Source organism: Haliotis asinina, chromosome 15, assembly GCF_037392515.1.
Source record: "Haliotis asinina isolate JCU_RB_2024 chromosome 15, JCU_Hal_asi_v2, whole genome shotgun sequence".
NCBI lineage: Eukaryota > Metazoa > Mollusca > Gastropoda > Lepetellida > Haliotidae > Haliotis > Haliotis asinina.
In genome coordinates this window covers 11,560,758-11,576,660 of record NC_090294.1, presented here as the reverse complement: position 1 = coordinate 11,576,660, position 15,903 = coordinate 11,560,758, and the positions used below count along the sequence as shown (strand labels likewise).

Sequence of the window (15,903 nt, the reverse complement as noted above, 5' to 3'; positions counted from 1 at the left end):
AAAAAATGTTCACAACGATATATTACACTCTTCGAGTTTTCAAAGTCTATCAAACAGAAAGTGCACTCCAGGGTATTGTATAACTGACTGAACTAAAACTTTTGCAAATAATTCAAAAAGTCCTTTTCAAAGTGGTCAACTTTTGTACACATATAAATGAGACATCATCTCAATGCATGGCACAGAAAACGTTTATCGAATACCGTATTTCTTCTATTAAGACACCAGGACCTACTTGCACAATGCAGTCATAGCGTTACAACGATTGTAACACCAATTCTCCAACGTAGGCTTAAGACAGCTGTAGCGCTAAGATCACATTATGCAGGAGTGTATTTCAAACCTGCCGAAATTAGCGTTTACGTTAATGCAACATCACGGAGTCAACATCAGAAATTGACACATTGTACTCATGAAGGACATCTTGGACGAGAGCCTTCGGCCTCATAACCCAGATCAATACCCACAAACACATCCTCACTATACTCAAGATCCTTGTAACTGATCGGCAGTAACCTATCCATGTCGTAAGAGTCGACTAACGGGATCGGGTGGTCGCGCCCGTTGACACATGTCGTTGTAATGGCGTGATATTCTGGCTAGGGAAATGTATATATGTTCCTGTCTGGTTACGTTGAAAACAGTGAATACTAAAACCATTCGCCGTCCTCCTTACGTCTGACAAACATGTTCTCGACATTTGTGTTCATGTCGCTTTAAGAGAACGTAATAGCATCACTCCTTTATTTGGAAGGACCCGTGAAGGTCCGGGGTGGAATAGGCCTTCAGCCTATTTTGACACAAAAGGTGACTCAGCTTGTCGTAAGAGTGCCTAACGGGATTGAGTGGTCAGGTTCGACTTGTTTGACATATGTCATCGGATCCCAATTGCGCAGATCGATGCTCATGCTGTTAAGCACTGGATTGTCTGGTCCAGACGTATTCACAGACCACCGCCATAAAGCTGGAAAATTGCTGAGTGTGACTTAAAACTAAACCCACTCACTCACTCACTTTAATTATGAAACCCCTTTTAGCCCAGTAACCCACCTTCTGAAAAGGGCATCCCATATGACCAGATGATGTCGCTGGCACCCAGTCTCACCTGGAAATCCAATAGGGCGATCCATAGGGACACAGCTGGATTTCCGGTTTAGAACCTGTACTGGTCAGAAAGGTTCCTCAGCAACCTTTGATTCGAGGGTAGGGGGTCCCTCAGCAAAATATGTAAACTAAACCGGGTAGACAGGCTATCGACCATTGCATGGGAACGTATTCTAACCCGTACATTCCATAGGACTGGCACTGGCTGACGGAGACCCCTTCTCTATCTTAACCAGGGTGAGTGAGTGAGTGAGTGAGTGAGTGTGTGTCTCTGTGTGTGTGTGTATGTGTGTGTGTGTGTGTGTGTGTGTGTGTGTGTGTGTGTGTGTGTGTGTGTGTGTGTGTGTGTGTGTGTGCGTGCGACGCTTTTAGCTGCACTCCAACAATATCACATATTGTACGCCATGCGGGGAATCGAACCCAGGTCATCGACGTAACTTCAGTTGTTGGCGATCTACAGCCCGTGTTTTATACTGTAATGTCTTCTTTAATTGTAATGTTTCAGCTTCGCTCGCTAGTTTTATAATCGTAGCTGTTATTCTGCAGTATTTTACTGTCCATCGTCGACATGTTTTAATCTTCGAAATGTTTTTACTTTTAGTCTATAAATTGCTTTTCATCACGATATGGCTGAGAAAATGCCGATGTGACGTGAAGTAGTAACTCACTCACTCACTTGGACGTGACGAGCGAACGTTGTCATCACTATGCATCCCCTCTCTTATCAAGAAATCTCGGGAGAGTTTCTGCTGTTTCCCTGGAAACTTTATTGCTAGACGCGTCCCTTTATGGAGTGTGGTTCTTTAAAGAGGAAACATGGTAAATTCGAATAACTGTCAAAACAAGCTCCGTGGAAAGTTTGAAAATAAACCAATTACTGAAATATGCATGAAAATGAAATCAACACCTTGCGGTTGTCATAAAACACTTCAATGTCAATATCACACATTTCAAGGCATTACATCTTATCACCATTCCATCATAACGACACCAGTAAATGCCAAGCCAATAAATAAACCGTTCCTCAAAGTAACTTTATTAAAGAAGTGATCAAATAAGAGACGCCGTGTCGTTTGATGCTGAACAGTGATCTGAACTGCCATGTTGGGTCGTCAGTATTCCCATGGCAACGCTACGCCGCGATTGCTATAACGTTGTAAATATGTGCCGAACAAACTTCAGTTATTGTTGATTTGATCACTTGTAAATTATATTGAGTGTTACAACAATTATTGGCTGCACAGTTTCCTGATTGAAAACACGGTGGAAAAACACTGTTGGCTCATAAAATGGTTAATAGGGTTTAGTATCTCTTTCGGTTAAGTATTGAATACATCCTTTATCTGTTTCTTGACAGTTAATTCATCCTGACACTTTATAGCGTTGGCGTGAAGGCTCACTTCTTTCTGATGTCACTGTGACGTCCAGTTTGACGGTGTAAGGGAGGTAACTCTTGTCGCGCTGTTTCCTCATGCAAAATCCCTGTTTATGTGGTTGATGATATTGCGCATATTGGTTGGATCGCGGAGATAAAAATGGCCACCAGGCATCATAGTCAGCGTGAACTGTCCAGTGGTCAAACTTTTCCAAGCTGTAAGAAATATATTTGTAATAAGGGGAATTGTTTCCGTAATTATTATTGAAAGTCATATCGTGAGTAAATATGGCTTCATGCCTCTCTTTGAACTATTCAAGCTCAATCATGGAAGACGGCACCAGTAATGAATTTAGTTTTACGCCGCACTGATAGCAGCCACATCATCAGAAACAATATGAATATTAAGACATTAAGAACAGTTATACCATTTTTTTAAACAAAAAGAAAGAAAGAAAGAAAGAAAGAAAGAAAAGATATAATGCTTGCCTTCTATGTCATGTTTGGCATCGTCTTTTCCATCAAAGAATGACATGGGGCAGGTGAAAGGTGGCTGGCCATCACTAGGGGTGAAGCTGGAAAATAGTTCACAATACAACTGTTGATGTCTAACACCATACTCTCACTAAACAATTCATTGGTAGGTGTGTGTTGCAATTCAGCCGTTCCTTACAATGGGTTATGCGAATTTACAGTAGAAAGTACATGTGTTCTGTTTGGGACCATACATAATTTATGGCCGGGGGGAGTGGGGTTGGGGGTGGGAGTTGGGGGTCTAGGGGTAGTGGTACCATCTTTATCTCATGGTGTAGTGGTTAGACACTCCGCTCGGACGGACGCTCAGCATTAATGGGTAAAACAAGGTCTGGTCGGCTCTGGGTCAGTATAATGTGCCTGAGTGGGGTATTCATGCATTACTACGACATGGTATCGCAGCGAGCTAGCACTGTAAAGCCAGTTATTACAAGCAGTCACACATACACGCGCATGCACGTTGTCATATGAGCGGATGTTCTAAAGTGCGACGTTTACCAGAAACGTCGTGTAAAGAATTAAAAAGAAGTTGTTATCCACAAAACGTGTCATGCCGTTAGAAAAACAGCATCACGAAATGATGCTTTTGTCAGTGTATGAATGTCAACACTTACTCGAACCTATCCAACATTGTATTATCTGCCCGTAAAGTTGGTAAAATAAACTTCATGATTTCTTCATTCTCCAGCACTTCCTTGGGTGTTCCACCTGTTGAAGGAACAAACAACAGTTATATCCGTATAACAAGGAAACATTTACCATACAACACAGTTTTCCTAGCACAACACATTTTACCCAGCACAACACAGTTTATCCAGCACAAAACAGTTAACCTAGCACAACACGGTTTACCCAACAGAACACAGTTTACCCAGCAGAGCACAGTTTATCCAGCATAAGACAGTTTACCCAGCACAACACAGTTTACCCGCACAACAGTTTACCCAGCTCAACACAGTTTACCCAGCACAACACGGTTTACCCAACAGAACACAGTTTACCCAGCAGAGCACAGTTTATCCAGCATAAGACAGTTTACCTAGCACAACACAGTTTACCCGCACAACACACTTTATCCAACATAAGACAGTTTACCCAGCACAACACTGTTTACCCAGCATAACACAATTTGCCCAGCATAACATCGTTTACCTAGCACAAAACGGTTTACCCAGCATAATACAGTTTACCAACATACAACTATTTTTATCAAAATAAAATACTTTAACCAAACAAGCTGGTAATGGTAAGGGAGGTAACTGTTACACATTAACTTTCAATCCAGAGACCACATAAGAATCTATTCTATGGCTTCTGCTTAGTGTTACCAATATTGATTACCATATAGCACATTGTTTGATTCTGTTTTACGGGAATACTGACCTAAGCTGCCCAAAGCCTCGATGAACTCTTGGTCCGTTGCGTTGTGGTCAATGTTTAACCTCTGCCTCATGGGGGACTGCGAGGAGGAATACAACTTTAAAAATACATATCTTCAAGACAACATGATTTATCATCACAAGAGTGAGTGAGTGGGTTCATGGGTGTCTGGATGAGTGAGTGGGTGGGTATCTTTACCATTGTTGGCATCTAAATGGCATTGTGTTATCATTCATGAGAATGATATGCTTATGTAAAACAGCATGAGCAATCCCTCCCCTTCAGCAAGGCAAACACAAAACGCTTCAGCTCCATACATGTATCTACCCAATCTATACCAGGGATAAAACAGGTAGCAATGTTTCAGATTTAAGACTGATGCTTGAATGGATTATCTAGTGTTTGTTAGGCCACATAAAAGAATATTTGCGAACACTTATGGGGCGGGCGGGTGGACTTTATAGTTTAGTTATTTTACAAAAACCCTTAAATTCTCCGGAAATTTACACATTTCTCAAAACTTAAACGTGTGAAAAGTTGCATTTCCTCCGGTGTAAAGAAATCTTATGGTCTGGTCGAATTTTGGGGTCGGGCTGTAATGACAAACAAGAATATTTTTATGGCCTTATTGCACTCTATACTGGGTTCTACTTGTTGTCTAAAGCTGCATTCAGAACAATTCCAGCTGGGTGAGGTTGGCCTGTGAAAAATCTAGGCTGGGCTGAGACTGATATCATGAGCATCAACCTTTAAAGAGAGTGGGTGAGTGAGTTTCATTTTACGCTGCTTTTAGCAATATTCCAGCAATATCACTACGTGGACACAAGACATAAGAAATGGACTTCACACACTGTACCCATGTCGGGAACCCGGATCTTCGGTGTGACGAGTGAACGTTTTGACTATTAGGCTACTTAACTGTCCCGATGAAGGGAGGCATGATGTCATGCACAAAGCAAGTTAGGTTACCTGGCAACCTGAGCAGGTAACCTGGCAACCAGATCCCATGAACCGAATCTTACAACAAGGATGAGTTGTTGTGGACCAGTTGTAAACACTGAGACCTTTCCTTGTCTTCGATTTTAAAACGTGACACAAAGCCAAGGTTGCGTTTCTTTTGCTCTTCAGTGTATAATAAATCTTACATGAGGTGCTGATATTCCAGACAGGTACATCTTCCTTGGTTCCTGTCCAGTCTGGGATTTTAGTCGACACGCCAGTTCATATGCCAGTAGACTGCCCATGCTGCCAGGAAAAAACAGGAACTTTAAAACCATTCTACCATGTGAAATGTTCAGTGGTAAAGATTTGATACAAGACACTATTATGGATGACAACTTCTTTTTAATTCTTTTAACACGACGTTTCAAGGCTAATTCAGTCAGGTGGATGACGAAGGGGCAAGAATTAGCCATGAAACGTCGTGTTAAAAGAATTAAAGAAGTTGTCATCCATAATAGTGTCTTGTATTACCTCACCAACTTCTAAATGCCTTTGAAGGTAAAGATTTGTGTAAAATAGGGTTTCTTCTGACCCAGTAGCCTCTTCAATTGTCCTCAATGGGTTTACATATACTTGGCGTCATTTATCAGGGGTTAAATGTTATATACAGCACATGCAAAGAAACGTTTCTCAAAAATGATAAAACTAAAGCGGCCTTCACATGGCAAACTGTAGTTTAACAACACGTTTCAAAATTCGTGTATGAGGGTGTGAACATTCCACAACTCGCCACCAACACCAATTTCGGAGGTGTCAAACTGATGTCCAGGAACAGAATTGGTCTCTATTCTCACCAACTTTTCGAGCAAACTTTCAGCGTTAACATACTCCAGTTTATCGTGTGAAGTGTTCTAAAAGTAGTATCGTTCAGAAACAACCAATCGCTGTCAACGAAATTGCCACAGGCCCGCATCGATTGAGACATATGGAGTTCGAATGAGAAGAAAGTATGTAAAAACGTGTGTTTTACATTTTTTACATGTGTTGTCAAACTTGAGTTTGCCGTTTAATGGTCACCTAAGCGTGCCATTAAAACGTTTAATGAGCTTACAAACGTGACACATCGTGACAAACAGACAACAATAAACACCACTAACAAACATCAAACGGGCGTACATTGGTTTGAAATCTCTAACACAGTCTACCATTAGCACTGACTCACGTTAAAGGAGTATACTAGAATATAACAATAATTTGCTGAATGAAACATAAAGTCCTCAAAAAACACGTATCCCAATTTTTGATACAAAAACATGTTTATTAATGTTTTAATCGGTAAGTTTCTGTTAGCTGAGCTTCGGCCATTACGCATATGTTCCGCTGGAACTCACGTGACCTTTCCGCTCGTGACGTCATGTACGACTCTGGTCCTGCCTATTGCCAAAGACCAAGCGCTACAGTAAACAGTTGATGCATATACAACGGCAAGTCAAGAAGTACTTGTTAAATTCAATGTTTTGTCCAGCTAGGCATGTCAGCATCACACTCGTTATTTGGCAGTAGTGTGTGCTGATAAATCTGCTCTTCATTCTCATTGGCTGAGAATATGTTAATTTTAAGACTATGACCGAGTACAATAACTATTTCCAATAGGGAAACATATATTGTCCCAACTAGTATTTTATAATTCAGCAATTTTGAAATACATTATTTACGAAAACGAGTATCCTGATTTTTTAACAATATAATTCCTTGAAACAGTGTAGATTTTGTAGCACCCACTTTCTATTTTTGCCCTGATATGAAGCATAGTATTTTTTATAATCCCTGACTCCCTGGAGTCACATATTTGACACAAACTCACATTTCAAAAAATATTTGCCCTAGGGGTTGGTCATTTATTTGTATAGGGTTTGAACTGCATCACATTTTGGTGACAAATAGAATGTCTGATAAATTATGTGGTCTATTATTTTTATATCAAGCGGTGCCTCGGTTTGGCTTGATTCTTCTTACTTTTTCACCGGAAGTTTGCCTTGTAAGATATAAAATCGGAACATACTGATACGGTCTAACATTCGTTTCAGAAATGACTCCAGAAGCATCTTATTTCACTTCAGAATCCATGGACACTGCTAAGCTGTCAGGAGAATCAACGGGAAAGCCATAAGCAACAACTTGTTGAACAAGCACGTATGACGTCATGTCACGTGACACTCCTCTGCTTATTAAATGTCACGTGTTTCCGTTATGGACGGAAATACCAGTACGTTTTTAAATGTATTTTTAGCATTTTCACAAAGCCTTTTTTTTCAATTTTAATCACTGATGGAGACTTTTGTAATTTCATCACCACTATGTAAAGTCTTGTTTTCGTTAGTATTTAAAGCGGACGTCAGCCTGCTGCTGGGTGTTACCAAATTCAAAAATGTCTATCAAGCCTGACCCTTTTCTGCCAGTGTCATATAATGTCCCACTTCAAGCTGCGATATCAGAACAGGTAAATGAACAGTGAATGAAAGTGAAAAGGCATCAATGTGTGTATGTTCATATTGGCAATTTCAATAAACAATGTGTCATTTGTAACATGTTGCGTTGGACGTTAAAGAAAGTAATGATGACATTTCAAAGCAATGTGCTTTTCCATACCGTATGTTTGATATTCAGCTGTATATTTAATATTCAGATGTATAAATTTCAAACAGTTGTATATACTTCAAACATAAAAACGAAGATTTTGTAACGTTTTAGAAATAGTGTTACCAACAGCTTGACACTTCAGTGATGCCGCCGAGTAACGTCTGTTAAGAAATGATGTTTTTGAGTAAAATTCCATATGTGCACTAGACTACAACTTGAGTAAGTGTGTGGATATAGTTTTACGCCGCTTTTAGCAATATTCCAGAAATTTCACAGGGGAAACCAGAAATGGACCTAACACATTGTACCCGGGAATCAAAGCCGGGTCTTCATCGTAACGAGCGAACGTTTTAACTACTCGGCTACATCACCGCCCCGTTAGGCATGCGCCATGTCAAAGTTGTGTCTCTCATCTCGTGACCAGGGCAGCACAGATAGTGAATGAAAACACAAGAATCTTTCTATCATCTAATTCCTAACTGTGTTTGAAAACCATGGTCATTGAGACAAAAGTGTTACTTCACTAGAGTGTAATATTAATATCATGTCTTAAAATCAAAATAAAATTCATCAATAATTGTATAACAAATATCTATACCACTCAAAGCAAGTTAAAGAACAACCGCAACAGGAAGACTGGTTAACTACAGTAATGCGAATATCTGGTGTTCTTTTACGTCTTTTGAGCAGTATGAATCTCCAGACACACTAGTATTCAGTAGCATCTTTACCTGTGTCCAAACAGTATGAATGGCTTGTCCATGTATCGGCTTTTCATAACATTTATTATATCTGTGATTATTTCTTCAAGATCATCACAGCATTTTTCATCAATCCGGGCCTCCCTCCCAGGAAGAGTAACGCCAACCACTACAACGAACAAAATAGAACGGTGTGATCAATACAAATACAAATAACAATTTGCATAGAAAAATATGTATCACATTTTGTTTGTACACTCATTTCCAGGTTATTTCAAAATAATACTGATATAAAAATTCAGATATGGTAAACACGATGAGAGATCATTCCAACATTATATACTGTTCATCACTTCACCCAAGATTAATCAATGATGACATTTGCATGGAATCAGTTTTGGACCAAATAAGCAAGTGATTAATATTATGAGCAATGATAAATATCAGCATGGCTTGATGACATACTCGTGACACCGGAGACCCAGGTTCAGTTCTTACCATGGATACAATAAGCGAAGCCCATTTCTGGAGTCACCCGATATTGCCAGAATATTGCTCAAAGCGGCGTAAAATTAAACTCACTCACTCGCTCACTGATGACATGCCATCAACCAAGTCCCCAACCTGGCAACTGGATCTGGTATAACCTCCGAAAACCCGTGAAGATCAACCTGTGAAGATCCATGTTTGAACTGGTCTTCAGTAACCAGTAAAAACAAACAGAATCGGATGGTCACCATCGCGCTTCTTGGTTGATTCATGTCAGCATGTCCCAATTTCGCTGATTCATGCTCGCGATGCGAATCACTGGTTTGTCTGGTCTAGACTTGATTATGTATTCACACAAATGAGTTACTGCGTACAGCTTTGTACATGTGCCAGGTGACCACTTCTAACTCAGTGTCCCTTCTCGAACTTGCATTGTTATTCATGGGGCGGCCGGTTAAAGCGTTCACTCGTCAGCTGAAAGACCTCATTCGATACCCTACATTTATACAATGTCACACTGTGACAAATGCATAAATATGAAGACCAAGAATATTACCTTCTATATTTTCTGACATTAATCTGCCCCAGCCGGCATAGAAGATTGATCCCCCGCCTCCCCACGGAAGGCAGATCAGCCTAACGCGAGCATTGGGTCTCTTGAAGCGACAGTTCATCAGCCTCTCGGAAGCCATCTTTGATACAGACTGAAATGAAGCCATAGTCATGTCAGCGATTGTGTTGTGTGTGTCTTTGTCCCTTGACGAATTGTTTGTCATCTTTTGTTTGAGTGGAATTTCAGAAGAAAGAAGTACGGTATATAATACGTTTTATGGACAACAACTTCTCCATTGCGTCAGTGCGATGTTTCCATACAGTTTCAAGCTGGAGAGCTTAACAACAGTACAAGAAACTGAATCGAAGTCGCACTAGCGAAATAACGAAGTTGTTTTCCATAAAACTTATTATATATTGTTAGACACTGCAATACTTTAGAAAACCTATGTACATAGGTTTAGTGAGTGTCACTGGCTAATTTAAAGTCTAATAGTTTTATTGAAATTTATGCATAATGTTCAACAAATGCATTTCTTTGTATAATTCATTCGGTAAAAGTTAGCACCACCAACGACTTACCCGTGTGTTCCGCAGCGCACGTCAGTCACACCCTTCCAGTACCAGAGGTAGCAACTCGCAGACCACAGAATAATTCATTCGTGTTATTGGTGTATATTAAATGCATTTATACTTTTTCCAATATTCGGTGTATACATAACAGGGATGCCATTATTATTATTAACATAACTATTAACCGGTCAGGTTCATAATGTATTATTGGTTCTTTTTTATGTCCCAACTGTGGAGTAACAGTTCGGCAACAATATCGTGTTTAATGTTTGATGGCTAGAATAGTGCAATGTGCTGATGACAAATATATATGACCCGAAGCAGCTGCACATGGGCGTTTGGGGAGCCTAATGGTTAAAAAGGGTCACTGATCCAGAGCGACTCATGTTTCACGTCAATTTTATTTTATTACGTGGTCCGGTGGCCAGATGGGCAGCCCCTGCTCCGTCGACCATGACGGACCCACCTGCTCCCTCGACAGTAAAGGACACTGGGACTGGACAAATGCAGAAACGAAGATCGAAGGTAAAAGGTCAATGATAAAAGTCATGTTAACAGTCACAATATTCACAGTAACGATATTTAACTGTTTGGTAATTAAATCAATTACTAAGTATAGTACTTTGATAATGCTTTGTATAATAGTAATTATATAGGTGGCTTGTGTGATGATTGTTTGCGTCGAATACACCTTGTTTTGTTAATAAAGTGGTCTTTCAAATGTTTTCAAATTGTCATTGGGGGAACTCACTGAATTTAATAAAATTGGTTACTGTGACTTTTTTTCCTGTGACAGTTTCCCTAGCCAAAACTGTGACTTTTTTCATGACGTACGTTCCTGTGACTTTCTTTCCGATTACCGACTAGACAAATGTTTACCTTGGCAGAATTTCTTCAGAGAAAACAACGAGACAATAAAAACGGTGGGTGTCTATCACATGCCGTTATTTGAAAATACCCCAGTTAGTTCTAGGCTGATTGTAGGTGCGTAGTTGTCAACGTTGAAAGAATCTTATTCGATTTCATTGATGCACAAAAAGTATTCTGTAGAAACTTTCTAGAGGGGCAGCTGCACCCCTGGTATACCTACGGCCGATTGTAGAAAGGTATTCTTTTGAGTGTGTGTGTGTGTGTGTGTGTGTGTGTGTGTGTGTGTGTGTGTGTGTGTGTGTGTGTGTGTGTGTGTGTGTGTGTGTGTGTGTGTGTGTGTGTGTGTGTGTCGGGAGGGTGTGTGTCTGTGGATTTTGTGGTGAGAAGAATGGTATGATGACTGGTTCCGTTTGATCCTATTTCTGTGTTCTTAACTCGATATTGAATCACGTCATATAACAATGTGATATCTAATGAGTATTACATTAAAATACACACGTTTGATTTATTTGAATCCGTACTTTGAGGTACTGTAAAGAAAACATGTTTAACAATGTTGAGGAAATCCAAGTCTGAGACTATTGATACACTAGCACAACATGGTAATGGATGTATTTGGGCATGGAACACGAACACGAGGAAGGGAGGCCACTGGATGTGAAATACAAACATGTTACCGATTGGTTAATGAGGTTTCGTATGATAAACGTAAGGGATGCAAACAGAGGGCTGTTGGCTTATGAGAAAAGTGTATTTAGATACGTGAGTCCCGAGCACATGGTAAGTAGATTCCATGATGACGGTTGATTGCGGCAGCTGTCTCTGTATGCCGATGGCCTCTGACGCCAGTTGTTCTTGTTAGTAGTGGTTGGCAGTACTGGTGGTTGCTTCCCATTTGATGGTGTGATCTCTGTTCTTGAGGATATGTTCCAATATGCCATTTAGATGTTGTTTATGGTTGAGGGGAAACGCTGTAACCTATCGACACAAGACTCAAGGAACACCAAGCCTCCATCAAAATTGCGCGACTGGAAGTCCTCCGTTAATCTTCTTGGCTAAAATCCAAACAAGACAATAGACTGTCAGAGATATTCGAGTTAGAGAAAACTCAGCATCACAGCATTCTGCTTTAGGTTCATAGAGACTCTGAAAGGTTGAATCATAGGCCAGAAAGAAACAGAACGGAAACGAAACTTCAAGCTTAAATCCTCTAATGAGTGGAAAGGTTTTAGATTAAACAGGCCCAATGAGAGATCCCCTTTTATCAAAGAATCGGCAAAGAGATGTCTCCCTTTGTAAAAGATCGACTATTGAGAGTAGGAGGAAGATTGCGTCACAGCGTTCTTAAGTATGATTCCAAACACCAAATCCTGTTGCCATCGTCAAATCATACCACCATGGTGATATTGAACGACGTTTTCAAAAGTGTCAGAAGGGAAGAAAAAAAGTGAAAAGCATAGTCAGAAACTATGAACAGTGAAGGAAGACGAGACAGCCATCCTAGGTGCCACTGAGAGACTGACAGCACGTTTCTTTCAGTTCTGCAGGGATTTCAGCCATTCATCACTAATGGTGTGGATCTGTTCAGACCGATCTTCCTGAAATATGGACGAAACAAGAGCATGAAAGCTCGGGGTGCACTATTTACATGCATCACAGTATGAGTCATCTATCTTGACTGGTCGAAACCTGTCCATCCAAGCATTAGACCTCCATGCTTTGAGAATATTGGCATCGATTCATGGATGGCCTAAGATGATGCCAGAGACCATATACCGCTATAAGTGCATACATGTACATGGTCTCTGGTGACACTCTCACACAACCTGACATGGTTTGTCGGAGCTCAAAAGGAACTACAAGAAATGACGATTGACCAATATGTGTTAGCGATTTACAGTTCCCAACATGGCGTCAAATGGAGGTTATGCACACCCATGAGTCTTCACCAACGTGGCACCCTATGAAAGTCGCACCAAAGCAGTCAAGAGGGCAATACAAGTCAGCATAGGGAGCCCAAGAAACTCTCGAGTGAGATGACAGGGGGTTCAAGCGCTCATCCCCCTTAAGACCACATTGAAGTTATAATATTTTGCATTGGTGGAGCCAAGGCTGACCTGCCACGTGTGGAATGTAAGAGAGTCTCCTTACATCGAAAGCTGTCGCGTGCGGTATTGTTGGTGTTTGCCGACATGGCCTCACCACTACACAATATTAGAATCAAATACTCCCTGAGCAGGCACTGAAGGACAGAGACTTGTGTCAGCTGTGACTGGATGAAATAGTGTAAGATGAAAGTTTTTGAAAAGAACTTGCATCCAGTAATTAAAACTGACCACACTTTTTGTCATTCTTATCGCCATGACTTATAGATATATGTGTAAGGATATTTTCAAGTAGGTGGCATTTGATTCAAAACTGGGGTTGATGTGTTCCGCTTCTGTGCCTGGAAAATATGACAGAAGAATTACCCAGAAAGAGTGTTCTTTGCAGTTTAAAAAGGCCTAACTGTACCCATGTGTACATAGAATGGCTGCTGAAGGAAAGCCTGGGTGGGTTTTTTTTTAACATATCAGTTTACTTTAGAAGTCCATGGGAAAACATTTGGTGTTGTGTAACCACAAGTTTACAGGGCATTCGTAAAGAGCGTTCCAAGAGACATAACGCTTCGCTCGAAATAGCGTTCGGCCAGTCCGTAGGCCGAGAGTCAATTTAATTAATGCAATGTTGAATGAATTCATTCGAACCTTTTTCGAATGTATTATTGCAATCAATATACGTATGTTTTTAATAAAATATATGGTAGTTTCCCAGGGGGCTGATAGTATTTTAAGAGAAACACATAATGTATATTCAGACACATGGTGTAGCATCGTGCCATGTATTTTCAAATAGGCGACATTTGATGCGGAACAAGATGTATTCAGCTTCCTATGCTCGGAAAGTAGGCACGAAAAGTTGGAATTTATAGTAGTTTAAATGCCAGACTGTACCCATATGTACACGGAATGGCTGTTGACATCCTTGGTATTTTTTTTAAATATATATATATATATATACATCCTTGGTATTTTATATATATATATAGAGGTCAGTGTGAAAACATTGCTTTTGGGGTGGCGCAACAGAAATATCAACCCACTCAAGAATTCTGGGATATCAGAACAGCAATGACAAAAGCGGAATTGTTCTGGATCTATGAGTCCTTAGGGACACAGCTACTCGTTATCGCTATGAAGGTTGAACATAGGTCATAGATCTACACACACACACATCCTATTCACTAGAGGAGGGGGCAATTTAAATGTTAAAAAGTATGCTTAAAATTATGTGAAAGGAGAGCTGGGGGTGGGGGTGGTTGTACATTGCATTTGTACATGACATGCAGGGAGCACATACGCTGTACATAGGCGATTGGGCCATTCATTTCATACAAGCGTCTTCATGAAAATCCTCATCGCCCCCTCCAGCTTGAATTTATGAACGGCCCCTTAAAGCGTCTACTCGTCATACTGAAGACCCGGGTTCGATTCCACATATGGGTACAATGTGTGAAGCCCATTTCTATTGTCTCCAGCCTTTATAGTGCTGAAAGTGGCTTAAATAAATACTCACTCTCTGTACTAGATCGCACAAGGAAGCGCTCTGTGGAAGAAGGGAGGTAACTCTGATTCACAGGCAATGCTTAGACGCGCGTCTTAAAATGACTTTAACAACTGGGTGTGTTGACATGGTCGAGGCTGCCCAGGACATCGCGACAACTTTTACACCACATAATTACAGCTGATTCATAGAAGAAAGACAAACTCGAGAATAATATTAGTTGGCAGATCAAGCTGCGACATTAAAGCTATGCCCACGAGTGAAGTTAGAATCAGAGAAGAGTAGATTTACTGCCCTGTAAACAAACCGACATTGAGCGAAACTGACCAAATCCAAACTAACGCTCCAAATGTTTATGACTAAGTGTACTCCCTGTTGAACTGTTTAATTTTGTAATTAGATGATCACGATACGTTTCTGTCTGTCTGTCTTATTCCATGTAAGACCGTTTTGGGTTTTTTCGTTTGTTTGTTTGTTCGCTTGGATGTTTTTTCGTTTGTTGTTTTGTTTCATGTTTGTTGTCTATATCAACAACAGTCACTGTTAGGTAGGTAACTTCGGTAGTGTAGTGAATACAGCATCTGCTCAGATGTTACATCGTCCCAGGCCTCGACATACTAAAACACATTAAAATTAGCTGCCATGTACCATGTTTGGTATTTATTACACAAACAAGAACTGGTCGGGTCGTTGTCAGTTATATATCTGGTGGGGTATCCATGTTAATTAGTCTGCCTCAAAGTCCATAAACCACAATATTTTCTCCACTGCCAAGCCCTCTCTGCAATGCCAAAGTCTTAAATGAAGCAGTTCCTCAGTTTTAGGAATTTTAATCTAGCTGCTGTCCTCTCGCCCATGGCCGTACGATCACTCAACTGTAGTACCCGGATTTGCCGATCTTGGGCTGCAGTGGTAACTCGAGGTCTGTCTGTACGGGGACGGTCATTTCTTATACCTATTTGGTTGCAACGAGCTGCAAGCCATGATATCTTGCTCAGACTAACATTCATGCGCCTGGCATGAGAAGATCGGTTATCTCCAGCAAGCATTCTTTCTGATTCAGTAGCGATGTCCCGTGTCCCAATCCCAGGGTCAAGACGTGACGTAGTGATTTGACCTTGAAACGCCTTCAAAACGAAT

The 15,903-nt window shown here is 40.6% G+C and overlaps 1 protein-coding gene across 2 annotated transcripts; it reads right to left on the bottom strand.

Moving 5' to 3' along the window:
* Positions 1-2,017: 2,017 nt before the first annotated feature.
* Positions 2,018-14,823, bottom strand: LOC137265495 (S-acyl fatty acid synthase thioesterase, medium chain-like). 2 transcript variants are annotated; one of them, XM_067800909.1, is made up of 8 exons: positions 14,776-14,823; positions 9,722-9,869; positions 8,707-8,845; positions 5,539-5,638; positions 4,397-4,472; positions 3,628-3,721; positions 2,969-3,054; positions 2,018-2,695 (listed from the first exon to the last, which is right to left on the bottom strand). In XM_067800909.1, the coding sequence occupies exons 2-8, from the start codon at positions 9,855-9,857 to the stop codon at positions 2,574-2,576; spliced, it is 753 nt and encodes a 250-aa protein (XP_067657010.1). In that variant the 5' UTR covers positions 9,858-9,869; positions 14,776-14,823; the 3' UTR covers positions 2,018-2,573. The 2 variants fall into 2 exon arrangements, with proteins under 2 accessions (XP_067657010.1, XP_067657009.1); XM_067800908.1 differs by lacking the exon at positions 14,776-14,823 and adding an exon at positions 10,300-10,382 and having other exon boundaries at positions 2,120-2,695.
* Between the last annotated feature and the right edge of the window lie 1,080 nt (positions 14,824-15,903).

Excerpts from the sequence above, each read along its gene's own strand:
- LOC137265495 (XM_067800909.1), bottom strand. The coding sequence starts at position 9,857 with ATGGCTTCCGAGAGGCTGATGAACTGTCGCTTCAAGAGACCCAATGCT. Across the intron at positions 4,473-5,538 it reads CTGGAATATCAGCACCTCAT|TCCCCCATGAGGCAGAGGTT; the intron begins GTAAGATTTATT and ends TCCTCCTCGCAG. Across the intron at positions 3,722-4,396 it reads CGAGGCTTTGGGCAGCTTAG|GTGGAACACCCAAGGAAGTG; the intron begins GTCAGTATTCCC and ends TTCCTTCAACAG.